Here is a 26,137-nt window from a genome sequence, read left to right on the forward strand (position 1 = left end):
TATCCTCTTAAATTGGTAGTAATTTGGTAAAACTACGAAGTTTTCAAAAATTACATTGTTTAAGACGTCACGTCGTATCATTTTGATTAAATTTTTAAGACTTTTGAATGAAACATCGTTTAGTACGATGTTTGAAAAGTAAGTTGTACAAATTGAAGAGTTTTATAGGTAAAATTGTATTAGTAACACATTTTTAAATCATTTTTAAACAAAATTTATGTAAGTCACATTTTCCGCCCACGCTGTACTTATGCATATTTTTTTTGTTTGTATTATAACTATAAGATAGCTTTAATGTTCTTCTTTCATTTCCAATTTGTAACATTTAATTTGACAATTAGTTATTTTACATTATTTTACATTAACTTAACCGCGCGCTTTGTTTGTGAGAGGAGTGACATAAAAAATTATAGAAGCTGTAGATTTAATTTTAGATAAATCTTTATAAAAGTTTTTGCCGGTCAAGTCAGTTTTTTCTAAAATTTATATTTTCTGTAGGTATTTAAAAAACAACTAATTTCGCAGTTCGTTTGTTTAATAAAAAATTAAATATGTACTCACTTTTCGGGTAGGTATGTTTTTTTTGATATGTTGTTTATTTTAAATACATTTCTTAATGGTATTATAATATAGAAAGTTCTATTTTGTTTGATTTTTCCCTAAGTAAAAACTCCATTGACTTCACTATTACTTTTATTTATTATTAAAAAGTTGTTGAGGTTGTTTTATTGGTAGACAGAAAACCGTAAAATTTTCATTAATAATTAATTTTATTTTCTGAACTTCTATGATTACAAATACTTATAGTGTATACACATTTAGTAAAAATATTTCATAAAATATTCACAAGCTGTGAAGCAATAGATAATGTTACTCTTCCATATTATACATTTTTCAATTCATATACGGTCCATTTGCCATGGAACAGCTCCTGCTTCACTTAGAAAGTATTCAGCAAATTTGTCTCTTAGCACAGTTGCATTCTTCTGTGATGGTTCATTTACAAGAGTTGAATCAAACAAACCGTCTATTTTTAGAGTATCTTCTGTATGAAATCCATCCCTATCTCTTACAAAGTTATGTAAAACACAGCATACTTTTATTATTGACTCACATAAAGTTATATCTACATTAAGAGGCCGATGAAAAATCCGCCATTTATTTGCGAGTATGCCAAAGGAACATTCAATATATCTCCGCGCTCGGGACAGTCGATAATTGAACACACGTTTCTTAATGGTAAGGCATTTTCCTCCATAAGGTCGAAGTATCTTCGTTGACAATCCAAATCCTTCATCACCTACAAAGACAAAAGGCATCGGCTCTGAAAATCCGTGAAAGGATAACTGTGGTGCAGGAATATTTAGCAAATTCTGTTCAAGTTTCTTGTAAAATGTACTCTCTTTGAAGACTGTAGAATCTGATGATTTTCCATATGCTCCTACGTCTATAAAAGTAAACTTGTACGATGCATCACATATTGCTAGTAGCGATATGGAAAAGTAGTTCTTATAATTGTAATATAAAGAGCCACTAGCCTCGGGCTTAATAACTCTCACTTGTTTCCCGTCGATTGCTCCTAAGCAGTGGGGAAAATTAGTTCTCTCGTAGAACTCTTTTGCTGTTGTCAGCCAAAATGTCTCATTAAAATCAGGAAAACTTATTGGTCTAACTTTTTTCCATATTGCATCACACACTTGTCTTACAATTACAGATATTGAGGGCTGACTTATCCTGAATTGGTATTGTAAGTTGGTCATCGAATTTCCTGTTGCTAAATAGCTGTAACAATAAAAATTAATTAAAAACTAATAAAGCGGTTTACTGCATGATTATGAATTAACATGCATGTTTTATTTTTAGTGACAATTGCTCAAAAAAGATGGAAAGGAATCCGGTCATGCTACTCAAGGGAACTGTTAAGAAAAAAAAATGTGGCAAGTGGTTCAGCTGCTGGTAGGCACAAAGTGTACGAATATTTCGAACAGTTGCGTTTTTTGGAAACATTTCCAAAAAAACAAGTGACAGTATGGCGGATAGCGAAACTGCAGATGGCAGTACCAGCCAGTCTACTGCCACATGTGAAGAAGATAATGACAATAAGGTCACAGTCAAGTCAAACAAAAAAAGAAATAGAAATGGTGATGATGATGAATTAATTGCTATTTTGAAAAAGAAAGTTTCTAGCGACCAGCAAGCTCGTACGGAAGAAGTGGATGAAGACAAATTATTTCTGCTGTCTTTATTATCAGAAATAAAAAAAGTTCCCTCAGAAAAGAAATTGAAGCTTCGTGCAGACCTAATTGCAGCTGTTGCTGCCGCTCAATCTCAACAAGAGTGGCCACTAAGGAATTTTCCAATTCCACCCTTGTCACAATATCCACCTCTGTCACACTATCCTCACAATTTTCACTACTCTTCCGCCACTCTTCCGCAAAATTCACAACATTTTCAAATGCCCTTTCATCAATCTACACATCAAATTTTACAAACTCCACCTCTCACATCCACATCATATCATTCTTCTCGAATGCTGTCTCAGCTACCTCAAAATCACGTTCCCCAAATTCATGTTGCCACAAGTAATTCAACATCTCAGCAAATGTCCTCTCAGGAAGGGCCAAATGAATTTGAACAAACACATTTTCCTTCACCCAGACTTGAAACACCTACAACATTGGCAAATGACTCAGACTCAGTCAATTGGCAAATAACTCAGACTCAGAATCAATCTGACTCAGACAGTCAGATGAGTGACTACGTAACATTCGCCTGAATTTTCTAACGTATGTATAATTACACCTGTATCATCCATTTCTTCTGTATCATCATCATCATCATCAACTCATATTGGGAGATCTCGGTTGGAAATCGTTATCAAAACACAAATTAAAATGCATTATTGTTGTTTTGTTGCTTGGAAATAGAAAAAAAAAAGATTTAATATGTTTTATTTGAATTTATTTCTATTTCCAAGCAATAAATCAAAAAAATTGTATTTTAAATTTGTGTTTTGATAACAATTTTCATCCTGGAGATTAAATCGTCAAATATAAGTTATTTTTAAATAAAATTGTGGTTAATTCCCATTTACTATGGTTACAATAATATAAGTAATATAGTTATGTTAGGAATATAGTTAATAAATAATATTATAGGTGTGTATGTACATATGTATATATTATTAAAAATAAATTTTTAAATTGATAGAGTTTTTTGTTTATTTACATTGCTTATCCATGGTGAAAGTTCCCAACCTCCTATGTAAATTTTTGGATATTTTGTTTTGTTACCCTAAATTAAAGAGAAATATGTATTTTTACTGTTTACAAGCTCCTATGTTGTTATTTCATATATGGCCATCTAGAAGCCAATTATAGAAATAACGACATAGGAGCTTGTAGACATATTTGTAGACAAATACATAATATGCATTTCTTGAAGAATATTATTCTCTTTAATTTAGGGTAACAAAACAAAATAGCCAAAAATTGACATAGGACGTTGGGAACTTTCACCACTATTATGTTTGTAAAGTCTGGCTACCTATCTAAGAGAGTCATTAATATTCAGCTCAGCGGGGTACTATTGATGGAAATGTGTATTTAAATAAACAAAGGATTATTCCATAAAACAGGTAAATCCTTTTTCCACCTACCTCTACTGAAAGTATACTTTTCCGGACCTGATCGTAGGGAGGAAAGTTGTACTTTTCCTCCCTAGGGAGTAAAAGTAGAAGTGACGTCATGGTATTTCATTTATGCAATATAACTTATTGACGCCCTGTACAATATCTATTTTCTATTACGTAAGTATTTATACATTTTAACGTTTATTTATAAAGCACCCTGTATTTTGCAGAATGGTAAAAAACAGTAAATTGTCATTTTGATTTAACAATGTTTACATTAATAATTTGACTTATATTTGACAGTTGACAGTTATATTGTACCTACTTGTTAGTTTTAGTTCTAATAAATTTTGTTGGTTAGTTACATAAATAAATTAAGTAAAAATGAAAAAATGACTTGTTATTTGAGGAAGGTGGAAAAACCATATGTATAACATGGGAGTAAAGTGCCTTTTCCTCCCTCGAATGATTACTGCCCTCCGCTACGCGTCGGGCAGTAAACTTCATTCTCGGGAGGAAAAATAGCACTTTCCTCCCTTGTTATACAAATAGCTATTTCGAGTTAACCTAGCACATTAAATTTAACACATTGCAAGAAAACCTACCTTAAAGTCACTACCAGCTTTTCTTCAGGTGGAATACATTTCTTCGTTTTTGTATCAATTCCACGTATGTCTTCTTTAATGTAGTTGAAGAGCTCCAAAAATGACGATTTTGACATGCGAAAATACCGAAAAAAATTTACTTCTTCGGCACAAAGTTCAGGAAATAACGTATAATACATCCCTTTTTCTTCTCTAGAAGCTAACATTGTATGTATATGTATTTTTCGAGTCCTTCTAACTCTCTTTTTCTTTCTTAATAAAAGGGCAAGAAGAAGCATCGACTCGTTTGATGTCATATTCTCAACTAAACTACTAAACAACATTCACTATGAGTTTTATTATTTTTATTGGTGGCTATTCTCGGCCACCAGTTGCCCGTGCTCACAACTTGGTGGGCCCACCAGTTGCGCCACTAGTTGCGCCACCAGTTACCTAGACTAATAGAGCCCTAAAAGGTTACATTTTAGTAGTATTGGCTCCGTGCGTCTCCCCTCTACTTACAGTCACGTGACACGCTGTCAGATTTTGTAAGGACGTTTTAATATTGAGTCTTATGAGATTATTTTGTTAAACTTGAATATTATATTTTGTAGTGATAATAACCGAATACATTTGTTAGAATTCATTAGTTATTAATTTATACCGTAATTTATAGTGCAACAAAAATATTTTCTTTTTCGTTAATAAAGATTTATTGACATAAACTGCGATAGTGAGGTTATGTATACAAAATCAAACTGATAATCAATATTGGAAAGTGAAGAATTTATATCAGATTAAGTGCGTTTTTATTTTCTGTTTATATTAATACATAATATAGTGCGGCAGATTCGTGCAAATATTATAAGAATTGCACTTTTAATGATACAAGCATATAAATTGGGCCACATATACTGCACATATAAAGGTTCAAATTTAGATATGAGGCCATCTCAGATTTTGCTTTTTACAAAAATGGCGGTCATTCAAAATGGGCGACTGTACATATGTGACTAATAGCACGATATCTTTTGAATGAAAAGTCCCATTTCAACCAAATTTGGTACATAGGTTCTTTTTGTGATTTATAAGATCTGTTTCGTTAACTGGAAGAATCGGTTTACCAGAAGTTGTGTTTTTCCTGGTTTTTTATGTAAGACTATTTTATATTATATAAATAATTTATTTTCAATTTTTTCACCCTGTATATATTAATTTTTCAAAATGGTAATACCACCATTGTAAAGAGCGTAAGAATATGTTTTTGGAAAATATTTTGAACTTTTTAGTTATGTTAATTACCATTTAATAAATGCATAACGTATCTTCACATGTATCTATGTGTGGCAAATTCGTGCAAATATTATAAGAATTATTGTGAATTTAACGGTAGAACCATATAATTTGGACCACATATACTACTACAGATACAAAAGTTCAAATTTAGATGTGAGGCCATCTCAGATTTTGCCTTTTACAAAAATGGCGAGCATTCAAAATGGCGGCTATACATATGTGAGTAATAGCACGATAGCTTTTGAACGAAAAGTGCGATTTCAGCCAAATTTGGCATCAAGGTTCTTTTTTTGAGGAATAAGATCGGGGTCTTGAACCGGAAGAATCGGTTTACCAGAAGTTGTGTTTTTACTGTTTTTTCTGTAAAACTCTGTTGTTTTTTTCAATTCTTTCACCCTGTATATAATAATTTTTCAAAAAGGTAATACCGCCATTGAAAAGAGTGTAAAAATAATTTTTACGAAAGATTTTGAACTTTTTGTTTATGTTAATTACAATTTAATACATGCATAACGTATCTTCACATGTACCTGTGTACCTCAAATTCATTTTGAATGCCCGCCATTTTTGTAAAAGACAAAATCTGAGATGGCCTCATATCTAAATTTGAATCTTTGTATGTGTAGTGTGTGTGGTCCAAATTATATGCTTTTACCATTAAATGCACAATAATTCTTATATTATTTGCACGAATCTGCCGCACATAGGTTCATAGGTACATGTGAAGATACGTTATACATTTATTAATTGGTAATTAACATAACTAAAGTGTTCAAAATATTGCCTAAAAATATTTCTACGCTCTTTTCAACGCTGGTATTCACTTTTTGAAAAAATATATACAGGGTGAAAGAATTATTAAAAAAACAACATGTTTTTACATAAAAATCAGGAAAAACACAACTTCTGGTAAATCGATTCTGCCGGTTCAAGATTTTGGTCTTACACATCAAAAGAAGAAACTATATACCAAATTTGGTTGAAATCGGACTTTTCGTTCAAAAGTTATCGTGCTATTAGTCACATATGTATAGTCGCCATTTTGATTGCACGCCATTTTTGAAAAAGGTAAAATCTGAGATGGCCTTATATCTAAATTTGAACCTTGATGTGTGTAGTATATGTGGTCCAAATTATATGCTTCTACGTTTAAATGCACAATAATTCTTATAATATTTGCACGAATCTGCCACACATAGGTACATATGAAGATAAGTTATGCATTTATTAAATGATAATTAACATAACTAAAATGTTCAATATATTTTCTACAAAATATTTTTACGCTGTTTTCAATTGCGGTATTACCTTTTTGAAAAATTAATATATACAGAGGGAAAAAATTGAAGAAAACACATATTTTTACATAAACAACCAGTAAAAACACAACTTATGGTAAACCGATTCTTCTGGTTCACCACATCCATCTTGTAATTTAAAAAATAACCTATATACCAAATTTGGTTGAAATCGGACTTTTCGTTCAAAAGTTATGGTACTATTAAACACAGATGTATAGTCGCCATTTTGAATGCCCGCCATTTTTGTAAAATGCAAAATCTGAGATGGCCTCATATCTAAATTTGAACCTTTATATGTGTAGTATATGTGGTCCAAATTATATGCTTGTATCATTAAATGTGCAATTGTTTCACATATCGGCCGCACTAATATCACTAACGTGACACGGCATTTTTTTAAATGTCTCATTTAAACATACACAAAGCGTCCTTATACAATTTCAAAAAACCGCCGCCATGAGCAGGTCGGTCGATTTTGCTTTGACACTTTGTTAACGCTCGGAGCGAATTGGTTAAGGAAATCATTGCAATGAAACAATGACGGACAAGTCCGTTTGGATTGCATATAACTCTAACGCTTCGCATGGTTGACATCATGATGGACTGATGACATCAAGCGAATGGCTGGCTACGAACGGATGCAAAAAACAGCAAACAGATATGAATGGACACACCTAAAGGCGAATTTAGACTATTCACTTTAGATGTACACTGTGGATGATTCATCTGCAAGGAAAGGTATAAACATACTCTTCATCTACATTTCATCCAATATGCACATACAAAGTAAACAGTGAACAAAGTAGAAGGTGTTCCTACTTTTGATGAAATGGTTGGATGATTCTTCCACAATGAACCACTAGTGTAAAGCGTAAACTTGTTTTTTTCGGTATTTTTGTCAGAAATTTATATTTTGATATCTACGTAAAATGACTTTTCAGTAGAAAGATGAACATATGCATATATTTCTAGAAATATATCGTAATCATGAGTGCCTGTGGAATAATAAATCTGAGGACTACCATAAAATAAATATTTTTTGTGAAAATGCAAACCGGTCCCTACTAAAACAGCTACAATTATCTGGATTAAATCCACAGAGAACGGCAGTTCTCACCAGTGGCGCACAACACCCCTACAAGCGACACTATATATAGACGAAATTTTCGATTTTCTAAACCTGACTGAATGGAAAATTGGGCCACATCCCATCTTAAAGTTTACGAAAAGACTCGTCCAAAACTCCCAAAAATTTCAAAAATTTAAGCCCGACCCTTGCGGCTTCTGATAGCATAGATCATTACCTTTCCAACGCATGTTTAATTTTGAAAATCGGTTGTACCATCCAAAAGTTATCGAGCTCAGAAATATGACTCAATTTTTATTTAAAAAATGGAAAATGTTTGTGGATATGTATGTTTGTATGTATGTATGTGGAAAAGTTAAACCGATCTGAATTTTTTTTCTGTGTTTCAAGAGGGTGTGAGGGCCGATTCAGAACCGGTCTAATTTTTGACTTCTGACTACCCGTAAGTTAGCTAGAGGACTAAGTAGATACAAAATAGCATATTTTTTGGGCGTATATATCTTAGGTTCAAGAAAAGACAGGAAAACCGCAAATACACCAAATTAATAGGGTTGAGTTAAGCTTTTAAATGGCCCTTAAGCGATCAAGCTGAGACATACGCACTGCTCACCATAGCCAAAAAACTGAAAAATTAAACTTTGAAAATTTTGGTTTTTCGACAATTACTCAAAATTTAAACCTACGAATTGCGCCAATAACTGAGCGTTTGTAGAAGGACTCAGGACGCGTCTAACGGTGTATACCTTATATCTGGGAAAATTAGAATTTTTAAGTTATAGGGTTCATAAGTATGATCAAATCTATTTCTTATGGGAAAAACGGTTTTTCAAGCTCAATAATTCCTGTAATACGTTCAGTTATCATACTCGATCTTGGATGCATCAGATACTACTTGTCAATACGTTTCAAATTCATGTTTAGTGATCAACATCAGGTAAGCCGTTCAGAAATTATAGAGCTCCAAAAGTATAATTAGTCCAGGAACTGAAATTTTTCACTTCGCAATTTTTACAGAATGGATAGATTTGTTTAAAAATTTGACAATAAGTAGTGGATAGTCCAAGGATCAAAATCTATATGATGCCGAAAGACGCTTTTACCAAGGGGGTAGTTGCCACCTCATCTCGAGGGTGGAAATTTTTTTTTTTATATTTTGACCGCAAATGCTGGTAAAAATATTAATTATAAACAAAAAATGTTCATTATATATTTTTTTGATAAAATTAATAGTTTTCGATTTATTAGTTATCGAAGCTGTTAGTTTTATATCGGAAAGATTACCAGATTACGGCAGTTCTCGCCAGTGGCGCAGAAATACACCTCCCTACACGCGACACTATTATATACACGAAATTTTCAATTTTCTAAATCTGACTGAATTGAAAATTGTGCCAACTCCCATCTTCAAGTTCAGAAAAAGACTCACCCATTCATATGTCAACCATCCATTTTGGTCCAAGGGTGTCGATTTTACGGCCCTTCCTATTTAGGGTCTGTTTTTTGTTCTGGTCCCCAAAACTCCCAAAAACTTCGAAAATTTAAGTCCAACCTTTGCGGTTTCTAATAGAACTGATCATTACCTTTCCAACGCATGTCTAATTTTGAAAATCGGTTATACCATTCAAAAGTTATAGAGCTTAGAAATGTGACTCAATTTTTATTTAAAAAAGGGAAAATGTTTGTGGATATGTATGTATGTGTGTTTGAAAGTTAAACCGATTTGATATTTTTTCTCTGTATTTAAAGAGGGGGTCAGGGCCGATTTAGAACCGGTGTAGTTTGTGACTTTTGACCACACATAAGCCAGCTATAGGACTTTGTAGGTACAAAACGGCATATTTTTTGGGGGTATATATATATTCGGATCAAGAAGAGGCATGAGAACCGCAAATATATCAAATCAATAGTGTTGACTTAAGCTTTCAAATGGTGTCCAAGCCGTCAGGATCAGACATACACACGGCTCAGTATAGCCGAAAAACTGAAAAACTAAACTTTGAAAATTTTGGTTTTTCGACAATTACTCAACATTTCAACGTACGAATTGTGCCAATAACTTAGCGTTTGTATAAGGACTCAAGACGAATCTAACGATGTATACCTCATATCCGGGAAAATTCAAATTTTTAGGTTATAGGCTTCATAAATATGATACAATCTATTTTCTGTGGGAAAAACGGTTTCGAAAGCTAAATAATTCCTGTACCTAATAGCTTCAGTTATCATACTTGACCTTAGATCCATCAGATACTACTGGTCAATACGTTTCAAACTCATGTTTACTGATCAAAATCGGTTAAGCCGTTTAGAGAAGTTATTAAGATACAAAAGTATAATCCAATTAACGATTATTCCCCAAATGGTTTATGAGTTGTAGTGGTTACGACGCTAAATTTGATCTGGCAACGGGCAATCCGACTTCATTTACCGGCCATCCCAATATATTTTTTTTTCAATCTATTTCGAATAGAAAAAAATCTAGTGTACATTCGATGGACACTAGATGATTTGGGAGATAATGCAACAAAGGTGACCATTTATAAAGCTTGACGTGTAATAGAGGAACATTGCATTCAACTTCATACATTTAATTTATAAATAACTTTGAAAAACTCCTGATACAAGAATAAAAAACCGCTAAACGCCGTAAAAATGAGTGGCGCATAAAATATTCCAGCTACAAAAGATCTGATATGAATGTTACGTGGCGCGAAAATGGATTTTCATTTTATGCAAAACAAAATTCTAGTTTTATTTTAAAAGATTTTTTCATAATATTTGCTAAATTTGAAGTAAACGCGCCACAAAAGAGTTTCAAAATTCAAACTGTATCAAAGTTACTCTTTTGTGGCGCGTTTACTTCAAATTTAGCAAATATTATGGAAAAATCTTTTAAAATAAAACTAGAATTTTGTTTTGCATCAAATGAAAATCCATTTTCGCGCCACGTAACATTCATATCAGATCTTTTGTAGCTGGAATATTTTATGCGCCACTCATTTTTACGGCGTTTAGCGGTTTTTTATTCTTGTATAGGCGACATAAAATCAAAAATAAAAACTATCCACACTCGCTATTATTGTTGAGTTGGCAAAAATTAGGAAGTCAGAAAAGAGTGGAGCAGAAAGCGCTGATGCTGATGTTTATACTCCTCGTTTATTGTGGTTGAAAGAGGCAAACTCCCTGATTTTTTTCTAATTTTCGACATTCTTCTAGTAATGCTTTACTTATTAACTCCACGCCAGGACTATTCGCCATTTTGAAAATACTGTGAAATGAATTCTGTCAGTGAAAATGTAAATTGCTGACCTTTTCAATCTAGGCTTTTACTATTCATCTATCATCCGCAGTGTACATGTAAAGTGAATAAGTCTAAATTCGCCTTAAGGCAGGCTTACATCCGACGATGAATGGAATATCTGTTTATGATGATGATACTGTCCTAATGGCTTGCCACGAAAATCCGACCCTAGCTTCACAGATACTACAAAATCACTTAAATAGACTTGAAATATGGTTTAAACTGTGGAGAGTCAAAGTTAATAGCTCCAAGTCAACACACATTACGTTTACACTAAGGAAGGGGATCAATCCAGCTGTAACCTTTAACAACACACCACTGCCAATAAGAATTGACGTCAAATACTTGGGGATTTACCTAGACAGCCGCCTAACATGGCAAAAGCATATTTGGAACAAACGACTGCAACTGGGACTCGTTTATAGAAATATGTACTGGTTCATGAATAAAAAATCACGCCTAAGTCTAGACAATAAACTTCTGATCTACAAAAGTGTACTGAAACCCATCTGGACGTATGGCATCCAAATCTGGGGAACTGCCAGTGAAACAAATTTACTCAAGATACAGCGCTTTCAATCAAAAGTTCTAAGGCAACTGTGCCAAGCTCCTTGGTACATTTCCAACGATAATATACATAGGGATCTCCAAGTCCAAACCGTCAAAGAAGAGATTGTTTCTCTGTGCTCCAAGTACCACAATAGACTACAGGTTCACCCAAACATATAGGTCACCAATCTCCTGACACCCCTACAGAACAGAAGACTAAAAAGAACAGACACTCTTGACCTCAACACTAACTAATCATTCCCACTTATTAATTACTATCGTCAATACTATTGTATTACTATTCAAATTAATTCAATTAATTTATTAATAACTGTACTAATTCAATCATTATTGTACTCTTTTAGGTATTCACCACTGGGTGAATACTGGCTGTGTCACATTCTTAAAACTTATATGTATTGTTTATTATTTTTTATAAAATAGATTGCAATAAAATGGATGTCAAAAAAAAAGATGATGATGATGATGAACGCTTCGTAAGGCGAATTTATACTTATTCACTTTAGATGTACATTGCGGATGATTCATCCGCAATGAAAGGTATAAACATACTCTTCATCTACATTTCATCCAAGATGCACATCCAAAGTAAACAGTGAACAAAGTAGAACGTTTTCCTACTTTCGATGAACTGGCTGGATGATTCATCCACCGTGAACCCCTAGTGTAAAGTGTAAACTTGTTTTTTTTTGGATAATTGAACATTCCATGCCATCAAAACGCAGTTGGATAAATTTTGTTCATACTTAAAATGGCTTTCCAATGGAAAGACGAACATATGCATATATTTCTAGAAATATATCGTAATCATGAGTGCCTGTGGAATATTTAATCTGAGGACTACCATAGAATAAACATCCGTGAAAATGCATGCTGGTCTGTATTAAAAGAGCTACATTTATCTGGATTAAATATAGGCGACATAGAATCAAAAATCAAAACTATCCACACTCGCTATTGTCCAGAGTTAGCAAAAATTAGGAAGTGAGAAAAGAGTGGATCAGTAAGCGCTGATGTCTATTCTCTTCGTTTATTTTGGTTTAAAGAGGCAAACTCCTTCTGATTTTTTTCTAATTTTCGCCATTCTTCTAGTAATGCTTTACTTATTAACTCCACGCCGACACTTACAATCGTATTCGCCATTTGGAAAATACTCTGAAACGAATTCCGTCAGTGAAAATGTAAATTGCTGGCCTTTCAATCTACACTTTCACTATTCATGTATCATCCGCAGTGTACATCTAAAGTGAATAAGTGTAAATTCGCCTTAAGTACGCTACTGAGTGAATGTCAAGATTCCAAAAATTTCGTCGGGCAAAAGAAAGAATGTACATACAGATCATCATGAATATCAAAGAGTGTAACGGTGGAAATTTTCACAACGAATAAAATCGAATGGGCTATCTATAGCCTTAAGTCCTACAAGTCTGCTACAGCAGTGAATTGATCGCCTGGCAAAATATTTAAGATGAGTTTCATCTTAGGTTATATTCCAAAAGAATGGTGACAGATTAGTATAGATTAGCTAACATACATATTATCTCTCCAGATGATATCCCTCAGACATCCTGACACGTAATTGGCTTTATTTGCTTGCTTTCAGACGCTCTTAACATCCCCATAACTACATATTTCGACTCCCAGATATTCGAATCTCGAGACTTGTTCAAGTAGTTCGTTGTTAATTACTATTTTTCATCTTATGGGTTCCCTTGACACTACCAGGAATTTGGTCTTAGCTGTTGATATTTTTATGCTGTAGTTCTTCGCCACTGTGTTGAAAGTCTGTGCCATTCGCTGTAGGTTATCCTCGTTATCGGAGATCCTTTTATTCTGGTTCAGTTCGTATTAATGTCTTTAATTATCCTTATCATCTTGTTGGTCTGATTTTTCTCCTTTACCAATCATCGCACATATTTTAATATTACACAATCGAAGGCTTTAGCCAGATCTATAAAACATATAAATGCAGGTTTATTATATTCCAGTACTTTCTCTACAATTTGTCTGGCTATGAATATGGCGTCTATTGTGAACCTATTTTTCCGAAAACCTTCTTGTTCCTCACTAATTGTGTATTCATTTATTTTATTTTTATGTAAATAATATACGAAAAGGAATATTCATACCTTTGTCTCTTCTACCATTCTGTTGTAGCTAACCAACAGTAGGTTCTTTTTCGTCAAATTCAAAATCGAATATTTCAACGTGAAATAACCAAAAAAAAACGGAGCACTATTCGGGGAAAACTCATTTTTGGTTTAAAAAAAAACTCCAACATTAAAAGTAAGTGAGTTACGCTCAAAATATTGTTGGTCCTGTTTATTTTTTCATAAAAGAATCGCGAAAATCACCCCCTAATTAGCATCCCAAATAAAATTAATCGTTACCGCTTCACGAGTTACTTTGCTTATTTATTCTTTTGATCAAAAAATAAAAGGGACCAACAATATTTTGAGCGTAACTCACTTACTTTTAATCTTCGAAGTTTTTTTTAAAAACAAAACTAAACCTTTTTTAAATACTTTAAAAAAGTTGTAATGAGTTTTCCCCGAAAAATGCTCCATTTTTTTGGTTATTTCACGTTGAAATATTCTATTTGAAATTTGACGAAGAAGAACTTACTTTTCATTAGCTACAACTCTGCTTCTACTGGGTCTACAGACTTCATGCATACACCATTTTTTTGACCTTTTTATAAGCTATATTTTTGTTAAGAATATTTTTTCGATAAAATACTTACTTTTTGAGTTATTGCGAAAAACGGTCCAAAAACATGTTTTGCTTTGTTAAAAATGAACATATTTACTCGCAAATAACTCGAAAAGTATTAACTTACTGAAAAAACTCTATAGAACAAAAGTTACTTAGAATTAGTCATTTTATCCAATTCCGGACTTATTTTAACTGTATATTTTTCACCCCCGAGAAGGGGGTATACCGCTTCATTTCTGTAAAATGGAGGGGATGTAGAATTGTGAACTTTTTCTCATATAATAATAGACAATTTTAACGACCTATTCCCAAATTTTCATCCTTCCTTTATTTTTTTTTGGTCAGATTATTCTTTGATCGGGCTTTGAGGGCACTAGATAGCGCCTGATTTTTATTACAAAATATCTAGGACGCCAGTCAATAAATAAATAAATAAATAAATAAATAATAGCTTTCTTGTCCAACAGGTATCCATTTATTGGGACCGTGCAAGTTCGGCAAAGCGACCTCTATTTCTACGCTCTGTACTTTTATTCGCACTTTTAATTATATTGGCCAATTATATTAGTCCTGGTTGCTGGATAATTGTCAAGACCATAGTCCAAAAAAATAATAAGAAGAAAAAATAAGATGCAGGTTATGTTTAGCAAACGTAAACAATTGTATGTAGTAAATAAAATCAGTTATTAAAATGCAGTACTGCAAGCAAAATACAATTAATTAAATTTACCTTTATATAATAATTGCATATCATATCAATATTGTGGAGCAATATATAATTTTTCTGCGACAATGACAGAAGGTATGAAATATACGTCAATTTGACAATTTCAATTGACAATATGAATTATTTAAGATAGATGCAATATTTCTCCGCGACTCGCGCACGGTCGTTTCTCGTTTCCCTTTCCAAGTACTTGCACACCGCGAATAGGACAATTTTACATTAATTATAAACTAAATTTTAGATTTTAAAGAAAAGAAAAAAGAAAAGATAATTACCAAGTGAATTAAGAATTCAAATGAGACTTAGCCATTCTGACAAGTTGACTTATACTACAGTTGAATATATCACAATAGTTTACCAAACAATTATAATTTTCACACATAACAAATATGGGGGAGTTTAATATCAGGTTTGTTCTGGCTTGTGTAGTTCTGAACGTGGAAACATTTCTAACAGGATAAGAAGGTACATTAAAATTTATTTGTTTGAGAATATCGGGGCAGTCAATTGAATTATGCAGCAATTTAAATAAAAATATTAGTGAAGCGCAATTTCGCCTCATTTCTAATGAAACCATATCTGAACTATTACACAACTCACTATTTCTGATACCTCTCTCTGGATATATGCCGTTAATCTTAAATGATAAATATTTCTAAAATTTACGCTGCACCTTTTCAATCAACTGAACATGTGAATTATAAAATGGAGACCAAATTATAGACGCATATTCTAATTTACAACGTACATAAGAGAAATTTTTTATGTTAGTAATATTTCGGCTATATCCATATGATTTAAGTGCTTCAGAAACTTTTAAAGATATATGTTCAGTAAATGAAAGTTTACAGTCGAAAATTATGCCAAGATCTTTAATTTTATTCACATGTTCCAGTTCGCTACCATCAATAGTATAAACATAGTTTATACTATTATATTTCCTTGAGTAACTTACAACTTTGCATTTATTTGCATTAAGATTTAAATAGTTTTCTTTACACCATTCATGCACACCACTCAGTTCATTCTGGATAGTGTGACAATCATTGATATAGTTAATTTCTAAGTAAACTTTTAAATCATCTGCATAACACAAACAGGGCACAGAAATTTTCTCACATAAGTCATTAATAAATAACAAAAACAAGAGTGGACCTAGATTTGATCCTTGTGGGACTCCAGATGAAGGTATGTATTTGTGAGAGTTATAACCATTATAAGATACAAATTGAGTTCTACCAGACAAATAGGATTTTATGAAAGCGACAGCATCTTTAGAAAAACCAAAAAGGGACAATTTAGAAAGAAGAACTCCATGATGAATTTTGTCAAAGGCCTTTGAAAAATCAGTATATATAACGTCAACTTGGGATCTCATATCCAACGCCTTAGATATGTACTGTGTTATTCCCAATAAGTTTGTAACTGTGGATCGATTAACAATGAATCCATGCTGATATTGTGAAATTTGATTACGAATGAAAGAGTATATACGATTATAAAGTATGATTTCAAAAATTTTGGATAAATTGCATATAATAGATATGGGCTTATAATTGTCTACACAACACTTTTCCCCATTTTTATAAACAGGACATACCTTTGATTCCTTCCAGATACTTGGATACTGTTTGTATAATAAACACAAATTGAAAATTTTTAATAATGGCTTAGTTAAAGCACCTATGCAGTCTTTAATAAAAAAAGAGGGTATTTTATCAGGTCCAGAAGTCATCTTATTTTTTAATTTTTTGCTGGCTAGAATTATTTCAGTTTCTTGAACAGGATAAAAATCTAGACATTCAGTGTTGACCGCTAAGACATTATTGCTGGTTAGTACATTATCTGCTTGATAAACATCATTAAAGTATTCAGCAAAGATATCAATGATATTTTGTGGTTCAGAAGTAGCAATGCCTTGATATTTCATTTCACCAGAAATCCGTGAAGTGTTATTTTTAGCATTTACGTATGACCAAAACTTTCTAGGGTTTACAGAAAGGGATAATTGTATATTTTCGATGTATTCGTTGAATGCCAATTTAATTTTTAGTTTTGAAAGATGTCTTAAACGCTGAAATTCAAGCAGATCAGACTGGTTTTTATGTAATCTAAATTTTTTCCTGTGCTTAATCTTTAGTTTGATACAGCGAATAATATTGGCATCAAACCAAGGTGGATATGTGTGGCTGAAGTTTTTGTAGACAGGAACATACTTATTAAATAAAAGAAAAATTCTATTATAAAAAGTGTCTACAACTTTATCAACTTGAGAAGAGTCATCTAGAAAAGCCCAATCCGTTTCATACAATTCCCTATATAAATCACAAAAATTTGCATTTTTGAAGTTGTAACTTACATGGTCAGAACCAAACCTAAACCTAGACTCCTTTACAAAAATATTCGTAATATTAATTATAAGAGCTGGGTGGTGGCAATCTTCATAGACTAACGGGGACATGTCACGCATTACTTCGCAGGCAAAATGTGACATTATTAGATCTAACGATCTACCTAAGTGATTTACAACCCTATTAAATTGACCAAGACCAAAAGAGTGCAAGAAACTTAAAATTATAGAAGTTATATCATCGGAAGTGTGATTGTCTATAAATTTAGGGACGTTAAAATCACCTAACACTAAGACATCATTATGTAAATAATAAAGTTGTTCCAAGCACTCAAAAAATATTCAAATTCTTGTAAACTCAGTTTGTCCGGTAAATAAATCACGAGTACATAAAATTTCTTAAATTTAATTTGAGATTTAACAATAAGTAAATCAATTAACGGAAATTGTAAATCAAATGCAGAGGTGTCTATAACTTCCTAAATAATAAAATCCTGTAACCCAAGCAATAACCACGACCCGGTTCTTATTTACCTCCTGAAATTTGCGATCTTTTCTGAAAACAATATAATTACTAGGAAATAATTCAGAGTTTAATACATCACTGTGTAGCCAATTTTGCTATTTAAACCGCGAATTTTTTGGTAGTAGCAGGTGAGTTCTCGGTGACCTAGATCAGATGTCCTAGAGCTGTTGGAAATATTCAGTTTAAATGTTTCTTTACAATGGTGGATTTGCCTCTTATAAACTTAATAGTCAGATCCTTTTCTCCGTTATCCGTTCTTTGATTCAGCTCAGTATGAAGTTCGTTTAACTTAGCTCTTTGCGGTTGTTGCTAATTTTTTCTTGTTACGTAAAATAAACTTGGCATGTAATGATGATGAAAAAGTCACTTTAATTAGACGTGCTTTGTTAGAAGGTTTGCCAATTCTGTGTAAATTTATTGAATTGCATTGATTCCCATCATTACCTTGTATTGACATTAATATTTCATCTACTTTTTTTTTGTCTTCAAGAGAAGAGTTGGTTTCTGGGACATTATGTAGAATTATAATACGTGAACGATTTATGCGATCAACTGCCTCCTGAATTATGTCTTCATGAGCCTCTGATGTTACCGATGAATAAACTGAAGCAAATTTCTTTTCCAATTCCTGCATTTTATTTTCAATAAGATTTGTAAGAAATTCTTTTAATGCTTCGAATTTGTCATCAGTGGTATCACATATATTGCATATTACTTTTATATTTTTACTTCTCATAATAAGAAACAAGTTGTCTCTCAATAAGAAACAATTGCAACTTTCTACTTTAAACAAAGCGTAAAAATAATGTGTAACTAATATTATCATCATTACATCATCATCAATCAGCCAATCGCCTCCATTGCTGGACACAGGCCTTCCTATTCTTCTCTCAGGCCTACGTAAATAATATACGAAAAGGAATATTCACACCTTCGTCTCTCCCATTAATCGTGTTTGGAAAATATTTCATGGAACTGCTCGCCACTACATTTGAAACCAGCTGTATATTATTTTACTATGCAGACAACTGATGAAATAAAAATTGTAAACTTTATTTGGCAACAGGGCATACGGGACAATTTTTATTATTCTTCAAATTCTTAGGATTGTCTTTTTAATTATTTTGTAGGATTATACGTATTCAGTTGTTTTCATCTTGATTAATGTTTTGTTTTAGGATTACAAGTTTAGACTGATACGTGTTGAAAATCCCGTGATATTAGTGGTCAATGGTAGAAAAGTGAGCAAAGATCTACAAGCAGAAGTTCAAATGTCGATATTCAAAAAATATGACTGACACCTACTAAAAACTCTAATGTAGTTAGGAGGTGCTATTAAACCACGGAAAAATAAGACAGCAGCTTTAAATCTAATACGAGAAATCAAAATCAGTGAGATAGTTGTAATGTGTGAAGCAATTCTAAAGTTGCGAAAGTATATCGGAAGAAAAACAAAGTTCAACAAAGTTGTAACATTTTTTCTCATGAGCGAGTTTCTAATACATTCACAAGTATTCACGTTTGTTTGAGTATTTCACAATTTAGTGCCAAAAATAAACTTCTCCGAGAAAAATATTGTAAAATGTTTTGGTTTGCAAAAATGTTTCGCTTTATCATCACACAATTTATATATTTTTTAAATCATTTTATCACTTGATACTCGACATCAACATGCAACGTTAATAAAAACTGAGATATGGGAAATGGAATTAATCACTAAATTAAAAAAAAAACAGATAAGCATTGTGAGAATATCATCATCATCATGTCATCTCTGGCTTTTACAACTCTTCGTGAGTCTTTGCCGCGTCTTCCATTCATTGGTTCCGATCCTATGCTACTAATTCCCATGTTTTCACCTCTATCTTCTACTTCTCTGACTGCATCTTTGCACCTTTTTCTAGACCGTCCTACCGGTCTTCTACCGTCTGGTCTTTCCCAAAACACATTTCTGATGAGTCTGTCGTCATCACTCCGTACCACGTGGCCCATCTTAGTATATTGGCTTTTAACACCCTGCCCGAAGAGAGTCTCTAATTCATTGTTGTATCTGCTCCTCCATTCTTTTGTCACACTGTCCCTGCAAGGGCCATATATAACACAGGATTTTGCGTTCCCATACTAATTTTTTTTATTTGTTTTTAAATACAATCTGTTGCACCACAAAAAAAGTAACACTTTGTTGAACGAACAAATGTGAGAGGAGTTTTAGTCCAATGACTATCAACTCCTAATAGGTTTATTACTAGTAACTACACTAAGTCACTTATTTTCACTTAAACCCTTAAAACACTTTAAAACACTTATGTTCCAAATGGCAAGTCAAGAGGAGTTCTAATATTCAGTCTATTTAGTTGTGTAGAGTCCAATAAATTCACTGCTAATTCGTTGGGGTACTTTTCCAGTCGTTTGAAATATTTATCACTGCATTTGATGATCATCTGCTTCAGTGTCTCGATCTTTAAGTTCCTGTAAATGTCTGCATTTGGAATGAACAACGGTGCATTTGTGATAGTACGAAGAAGCTTGCATTGAAACCGCTACAGTATTGCTAGGTTGCTGTCTGCTGCAGTTCCCCACAGTTCAATCCCGTATGTCCAGATGGGCCGGATGATTGCTTTATACACTAATATTTTGTTAGATAGAGATAAGGTGATAGAGATAATTGCTTCCTCTTCGTCCAGATGGTGTTTTCCATGTTAGCCCCTTGTCAAGGTTTAATCCGAGATATTTTACAGTACCATTTTTAGGAATATTCTTGTTATGCACTAGGATATTCGGTGTTTCTTTGTGACATTTAGTGAATACTACGTTAACTGATTTTGCTTCGTTGATCTTTATCTTCCATTTCTTAGCCCATATTTCAATTAGATGTATGTTTTGTTGGAATATTTCAGCTGCCTGTATGGGATCTGGGTTTTTTACCAGAATTGCAGTGTCATCTGCGAATGTTGCGATTGTAGATTCTTCTCCTGTTGGGAAGTCAGCTGTAAAGATTGTGTAGAGAATTGGTCCCAAGACGCTGCCTTGCGGGACCCCAGCATTTATGTTGTGAATTTCAGACACACTTTCTTCCTATCTTGTGTAAAATAGCCTTTCTTCGAGATATGACTTTAGTATTGTATATAGCGGTGGGAGATTTCTTTCTTTAGTTTGAATATCAATCCTGGATGCCAGACCTTGTCAAATGCTTGACTTACATACAGGAAAATGGCATTGCAATAGCTCTTTTCCTGGAAGGCTGATTGTATCTTTTCTACCACCCTATGCACTTGTTCAGTTGTGCCGTGGTTTTGGCGAAAACCGAACTGATAATTTGGTATAATATTGTTTGTCTGTATATCAATAATTAGTCTACTTGCAACGATTTTCTCTGCAACTTTGGACATAATTGGTAATAGGCTAATGGGTCGGTAGGATGTAATCTCATGTGGAGGTTTTCCTGGTTTTGGAATCGTTATGATTTCTGCAGGACAGTTCCTGCATAACTTCCATTGTGCAGGAAAGTAGCATGTTCTTAGTATCGAGTTAGTGATCTGTGCTAAACTTACTATTCCTTTCCTAGGTAGGTTATTTAAGATGTTGGCCGTTATCACATCATATCCAGGCGACTTCTTTTTATTGAGGTTTTTTATTAGACCTTTTACTTCATTAGGAGTTGCCCATTTGGGTGGTAGATTCATTTGATTAGGACTATCTAAATATTCATAGATGTCGTCATCTTCATTGGATCTGTTTGTTAGTGGCTGAAATACCTTTTGTAGGTGTTTTGCGAAAGCGTCTGGTTTTTCCCGATCTGTCTTTAGCCATTTTAAATCTTCTGTTCTGATAGGTGGAATTTGGTTTTGTGGACGCTTCAGCTTATTTGTGGCCTTCCATAATGAGTAATCGCTGTCTGAATTAGGTGTCAGATTTTCTAGGTTCCCATACTAATAGTTTATTAATTTCTTTCTTTCTTGTTCATGTTTCACTTCCATATGTCACTGCTGGTCGTATTATGGTTTTGTACATTTGGGTTTTGACACGTCTTGAGAGAAGCTTTGACCTCACTAGATGTTTAACGGCAAAGACAGATTTGTTCCTAGGTACTTGAACTCTTCGACCACCTCAAAATTATGATCGCTTATGGTAATGTTTTGTCTTATTCGTTGTCGTTCCTTTCTTGACACGACCATGTATTTAGTTTTTCTTTGTTTATTTTCAGGTCTACGTTTAGTGTTCTGTCTGGGGCATCTTGTGCCTTCTACTTTCACCATTAATCTTATTAATGTCAGTATTAATCTTAATAGTTCATATATTTTTTATATCTCAGAATATGCTGATAGATGAGACTTGTTATTTCATCGAAAGAAGAAATTCTAGCTCAATTTGAGCTGTACTTTTTATTTTCTGCCGTGATCTGTCCATGGAATTCGGAAAGCCATTCGTATCATTCAAATTCCAAAAGGCCCTATACATACGATACAGACTTCTTAGTTCCATTATCTTTGTTTCAGTGCAGTACGTGATTATAGGCCATATGTAATATTTGACTATCGCTCTAAATTTGACTAAATCATCTTTCTTGGACATAAGTATTTAGTGAATATAAGAAAACTTCCCGCTATTGATATTTTGATCCGTATTTCTTCATCGCAGTCCTATTATACAGTAAAATTATTTAAACTTTTTAGGTTTAAATCCTGTCTGCTTATGGAGTTAATTTGATTTTATTTGTGTTAATTTTTATGTCATAATGTTGCTATGTTTTTAAAAGATCTTGGGGTCCTTTACAGGCGCGATCTAGAAATTCATAATAGGGGGGCAAGACTTACCGCAAATATTATATTGTCCAGATTTAGCCATACGACTCACACTTACTCTAAGGATAAAATTCACTCATGCCAGATATCTACGGTATCAAAAGGATTGAGCTCTGATGGGACTCTTTTCGTGTTCTCAAGCCGTAGGTGACTTGCTACGTCGCGTCGGAGTATCTCCCAAAAAATTTCATATACATCTGAATATTGAGAGTAACACAGCTTTATTATTTCAGATTTAGCGATACAGCTCTTCTTCTTCTTCTTCTTATGCAATCCACTAATGGATGTTCGCGGTCACGTTTGACCATTTTTCTCTATCCCTTGCAGTATGTATTAGGTCTCCTATGTTTTTTAGTCCTGTCCATTGTTTGACATTACGGAGCCATGACATCTTCTTCCTGCCCACTCCCCTTCTTCCTTCGATCTTTCTTTCAATTAAGGTTTTCAGAAACTGGTATCTTTCATTTTTAATTAGGTGCCCCAGGCATGCCGTTTTTCTCTGTTTAATTGTGCACATCAGTTGTCGTTCTGTACCAATTCTTCTCAGGATTTCTTCATTTGTTATTCTTGCGGTCCAGGGAACTTTAAGGATTCGTCGATAGATCCACATCTCAAATGCCTCAAGCTTATTCATTGTGTTTATTTTTAAAGTCCATCCTTCCATGCCATATAGAAGCACCGACCATATATAGCATTTTGTGAATCTTAGTCTTAGGTTTAGGTCAAAGTCAGAGTTCGTAAAGACGTTTCTGAATTTCATGAATGCACTTCTGGCTCTTTCTATCCGACATTTAATTTCCATATCCGACATCCAGTCTTCACATAGCCAGGTTCCCAGGTACTTAAACTTTCTTACGCACTCTACATCTTGGTTGTTATATGCTAGTCTTGCATTTTGATGTTGACATAATTGACGGCTGATTATAAGGAACTTCGTCTTTTTTATGTTGATGCCAAGTCCCATGTTCTCGCTATGCTCTCCAATTTTATTAAGAAGGTTTTGGAGGTCTTCTATATTGTCTGCTATTAAGACCGAGTCATCCGCATATTGTATATTATTGGCCCAGGTACCATTTACTTTAATGCCGCTTTCGCATTCCTCAAGAACTTCCTGGAAGATACTTTCTGAATATAGATTGAACAGTAGTGGGGAAAGAATGCATCCCTGTCTTACACCTCTGAGAATTTTTTGAGCTTGCGTTGTTTCATTATCCACCTTGACGACAGCTGTTTGATTCCAGTAAAGAGCCTCTATGCAACGAATGCCTTTTTGATCTATGTCGAGTTGTTTTAGTATATGTACGAGTTTATGATGTTGTACTCGATCGAAGACTTTTTCATAATCTATAAAGCACATCATTACATCTTTCTTTTGATCGTAGCAGTTCTGAGCTAGCACTTGGGTTGCAACTAGTACTTCCCTGGTACCCAGGCCTTTTCGAAATCCAAATTGTGAGCAACCAATAACCTTATCGCATTTTGTGGAGATTCTGTAGTGAAGAACTTTGAGGAATATTTCTAAAGACTCATCAGACTTATCAGTCGGCGCTCTTGACACTTTGTTGCGTTGTTCTTTTTTGGCCAAGGGATAAAGGTAGATACAAGCCATTGGACAGGGAATTTTCCTTTTTTATTGATTTGGTTGAAAAATCTTTGGAGTATCGTAATTCCCTCTTCATCTAACAATCTGAGTAACTCAACAGGAATTTGATCAGGTCCAATTGCTTTCCCGTCTTTCGAGGCATTTATTGCTCTAGTAATTTCTTCAATTGTGATCTCGAGACCAGATAGGTTGTTAATATCTATCACTTGTTCCTGAACGACTTATATCTCAGGCTTCTCGTATGCAAAGAGATTTTTGATGTATTTTTCCCCTATAAGTTTCCTCTCTCTATCATCTTGTGCCATTTTTCCTTGTTCATTTTCTAAGTTAGAAAACTTCTTTTTTCTGTATATTCCAGCTACCTTCTTTAGTTTCTTATGTAGATTGTGGTCATCATGTTGTTTTTGTAACTGTTCCATTTCCTCACACTGTTTGTTTAGCCACTTATTTTTTGCCGTTCTTATCTCTCTTCTTATGAGCTGTTGTTGTTCTCGATATTTGTCTCGGTTCCCTTGGTTTTTATGTTTTCTTCTTTCTTCGAACATTGCCAGGATTTCGTCAGTCATCCAACTCTTCTTTTGTATTTTTTGTTTATAACCTAATTCTTTTTTAAATGTATCCGTCATTGTTTTCTCTATGACTCTCCATGTGTTATCCAAATTAACTTCTCTTTCTAGTTCTACTTTTGTATTCTTTGTTAGTTCTTTGTTTAATTTCATACTTAATTCTCTTCTGGTATTCTCATCTTTAAGTTTAGCATAGTCTCTTGTTGGTTCTGGTTTGCGTCTCCTCATATTAGTGATTTTTATTTTTATTTCTGCTAAGAGAAGAACATGGTCTGATGGAACATCGGCGCCAGGGTATGTACAAGTTGTAGTTATTGATGATCCAAATCTTTTGTTAACCATTATGTAATCGATCTGGTTTCGAACTATACTCTCGGGGCGGTCCGCTGGGGCTTTCCATGTATATAAGCGTCTAGGTGGTAGCTTGAACCAGGTATTAGATATGTTCATATCTTCCTCTTGGCAAAATTGATATAGTCGTTCGCCTCGGTCATTTCTCTCTCCCAGGCCGTACGGGCCTATTAAACCGTCGTCTCTACCTCTCCCTATCTTGGCATTAAAGTCGCCCATTATGAGGTTTACTTCATGTCTCTTAACGTTACTAAGCAGTTGTTTAAGTTCTGCGTAGAACATTTCTATATCTTCTTCTGTTGAGTCCGATGTTGGGGCATGAACCTGAATTATGTTGATATTGACTGGACTGGCTTTCAGTTTGAGTAAGGCCATACGGTCTGAGAATGGGAAGAATATACGGATCACACTCCCTCAAAGGGGAAAGTTCATTCATCCCAGAGACCTTCGGTGTCAAAAGGATTGGGCTCTGGTGGAACTCTTTTTGTATTATAGGGCCCTAGGTGACTTGATACGTTAGAGTATCTCCCAAAAAATTTCTTAGTTGTTGAGACCGGTATCGCTTTCTGCATGGTCTTATAGAGACGTTCATTAAGTCCTAGCTGTTTTATGTTCTCATAAGCTAAAGGCTCTTCGGGATGAATTTGTTTTACTGTTGTGTTGATGCGTAGTTTTACTTATAAGCGTTGAATTCTTGGGAGCATTTTTGAGATGATGTTCCAGAATC

The 26,137-nt window shown here is 33.7% G+C and overlaps 2 protein-coding genes across 3 annotated transcripts in view; one reads left to right on the forward strand and one right to left on the reverse strand.

The window, feature by feature from the left end:
- LOC114336997 (tetratricopeptide repeat protein 5-like) overlaps positions 1–24,757 on the forward strand; it is a 95,314-nt gene extending 70,557 nt beyond the window's left edge. The window contains exon 8 of one of the 2 annotated variants that reach the window (XM_050651470.1): positions 19,267–24,757. In XM_050651470.1, coding sequence (XP_050507427.1) covers positions 19,267–19,386 — 120 coding nt within the window. In that variant the 3' untranslated portion in view covers positions 19,387–24,757. Of the gene's footprint in view, positions 1–1,863; positions 3,055–19,266 lie in introns of those variants that run through there. The other variant, XM_050651471.1, reaches the window with a different exon arrangement.
- LOC126885043 (uncharacterized) lies at positions 720–5,046 on the reverse strand. Its single transcript, XM_050651472.1, has 2 exons — positions 4,237–5,046; positions 720–1,782 (listed from the first exon to the last, which is right to left on the reverse strand). Exons 1-2 carry the CDS (start codon positions 4,557–4,559, stop codon positions 900–902), a joined length of 1,206 nt encoding a protein of 401 aa, XP_050507429.1. The 5' UTR covers positions 4,560–5,046; the 3' UTR covers positions 720–899.
- Positions 24,758–26,137: the final 1,380 nt, after the last annotated feature.

Source organism: Diabrotica virgifera, chromosome 5 (genome assembly GCF_917563875.1).
Source record: "Diabrotica virgifera virgifera chromosome 5, PGI_DIABVI_V3a".
Taxonomy (NCBI): domain Eukaryota; kingdom Metazoa; phylum Arthropoda; class Insecta; order Coleoptera; family Chrysomelidae; genus Diabrotica; species Diabrotica virgifera.

Bases quoted from the DNA above. Each gene is read 5' to 3' on its own strand.
- LOC126885043 (XM_050651472.1), bottom strand. From the start codon at position 4,559: ATGTTGTTTAGTAGTTTAGTTGAGAATATGACATCAAACGAGTCGATG. The intron at 1,783-4,236 runs GTAGGTTTTCTT...TTATTGTTACAG, and splicing joins AAGCTGGTAGTGACTTTAAG to CTATTTAGCAACAGGAAATT.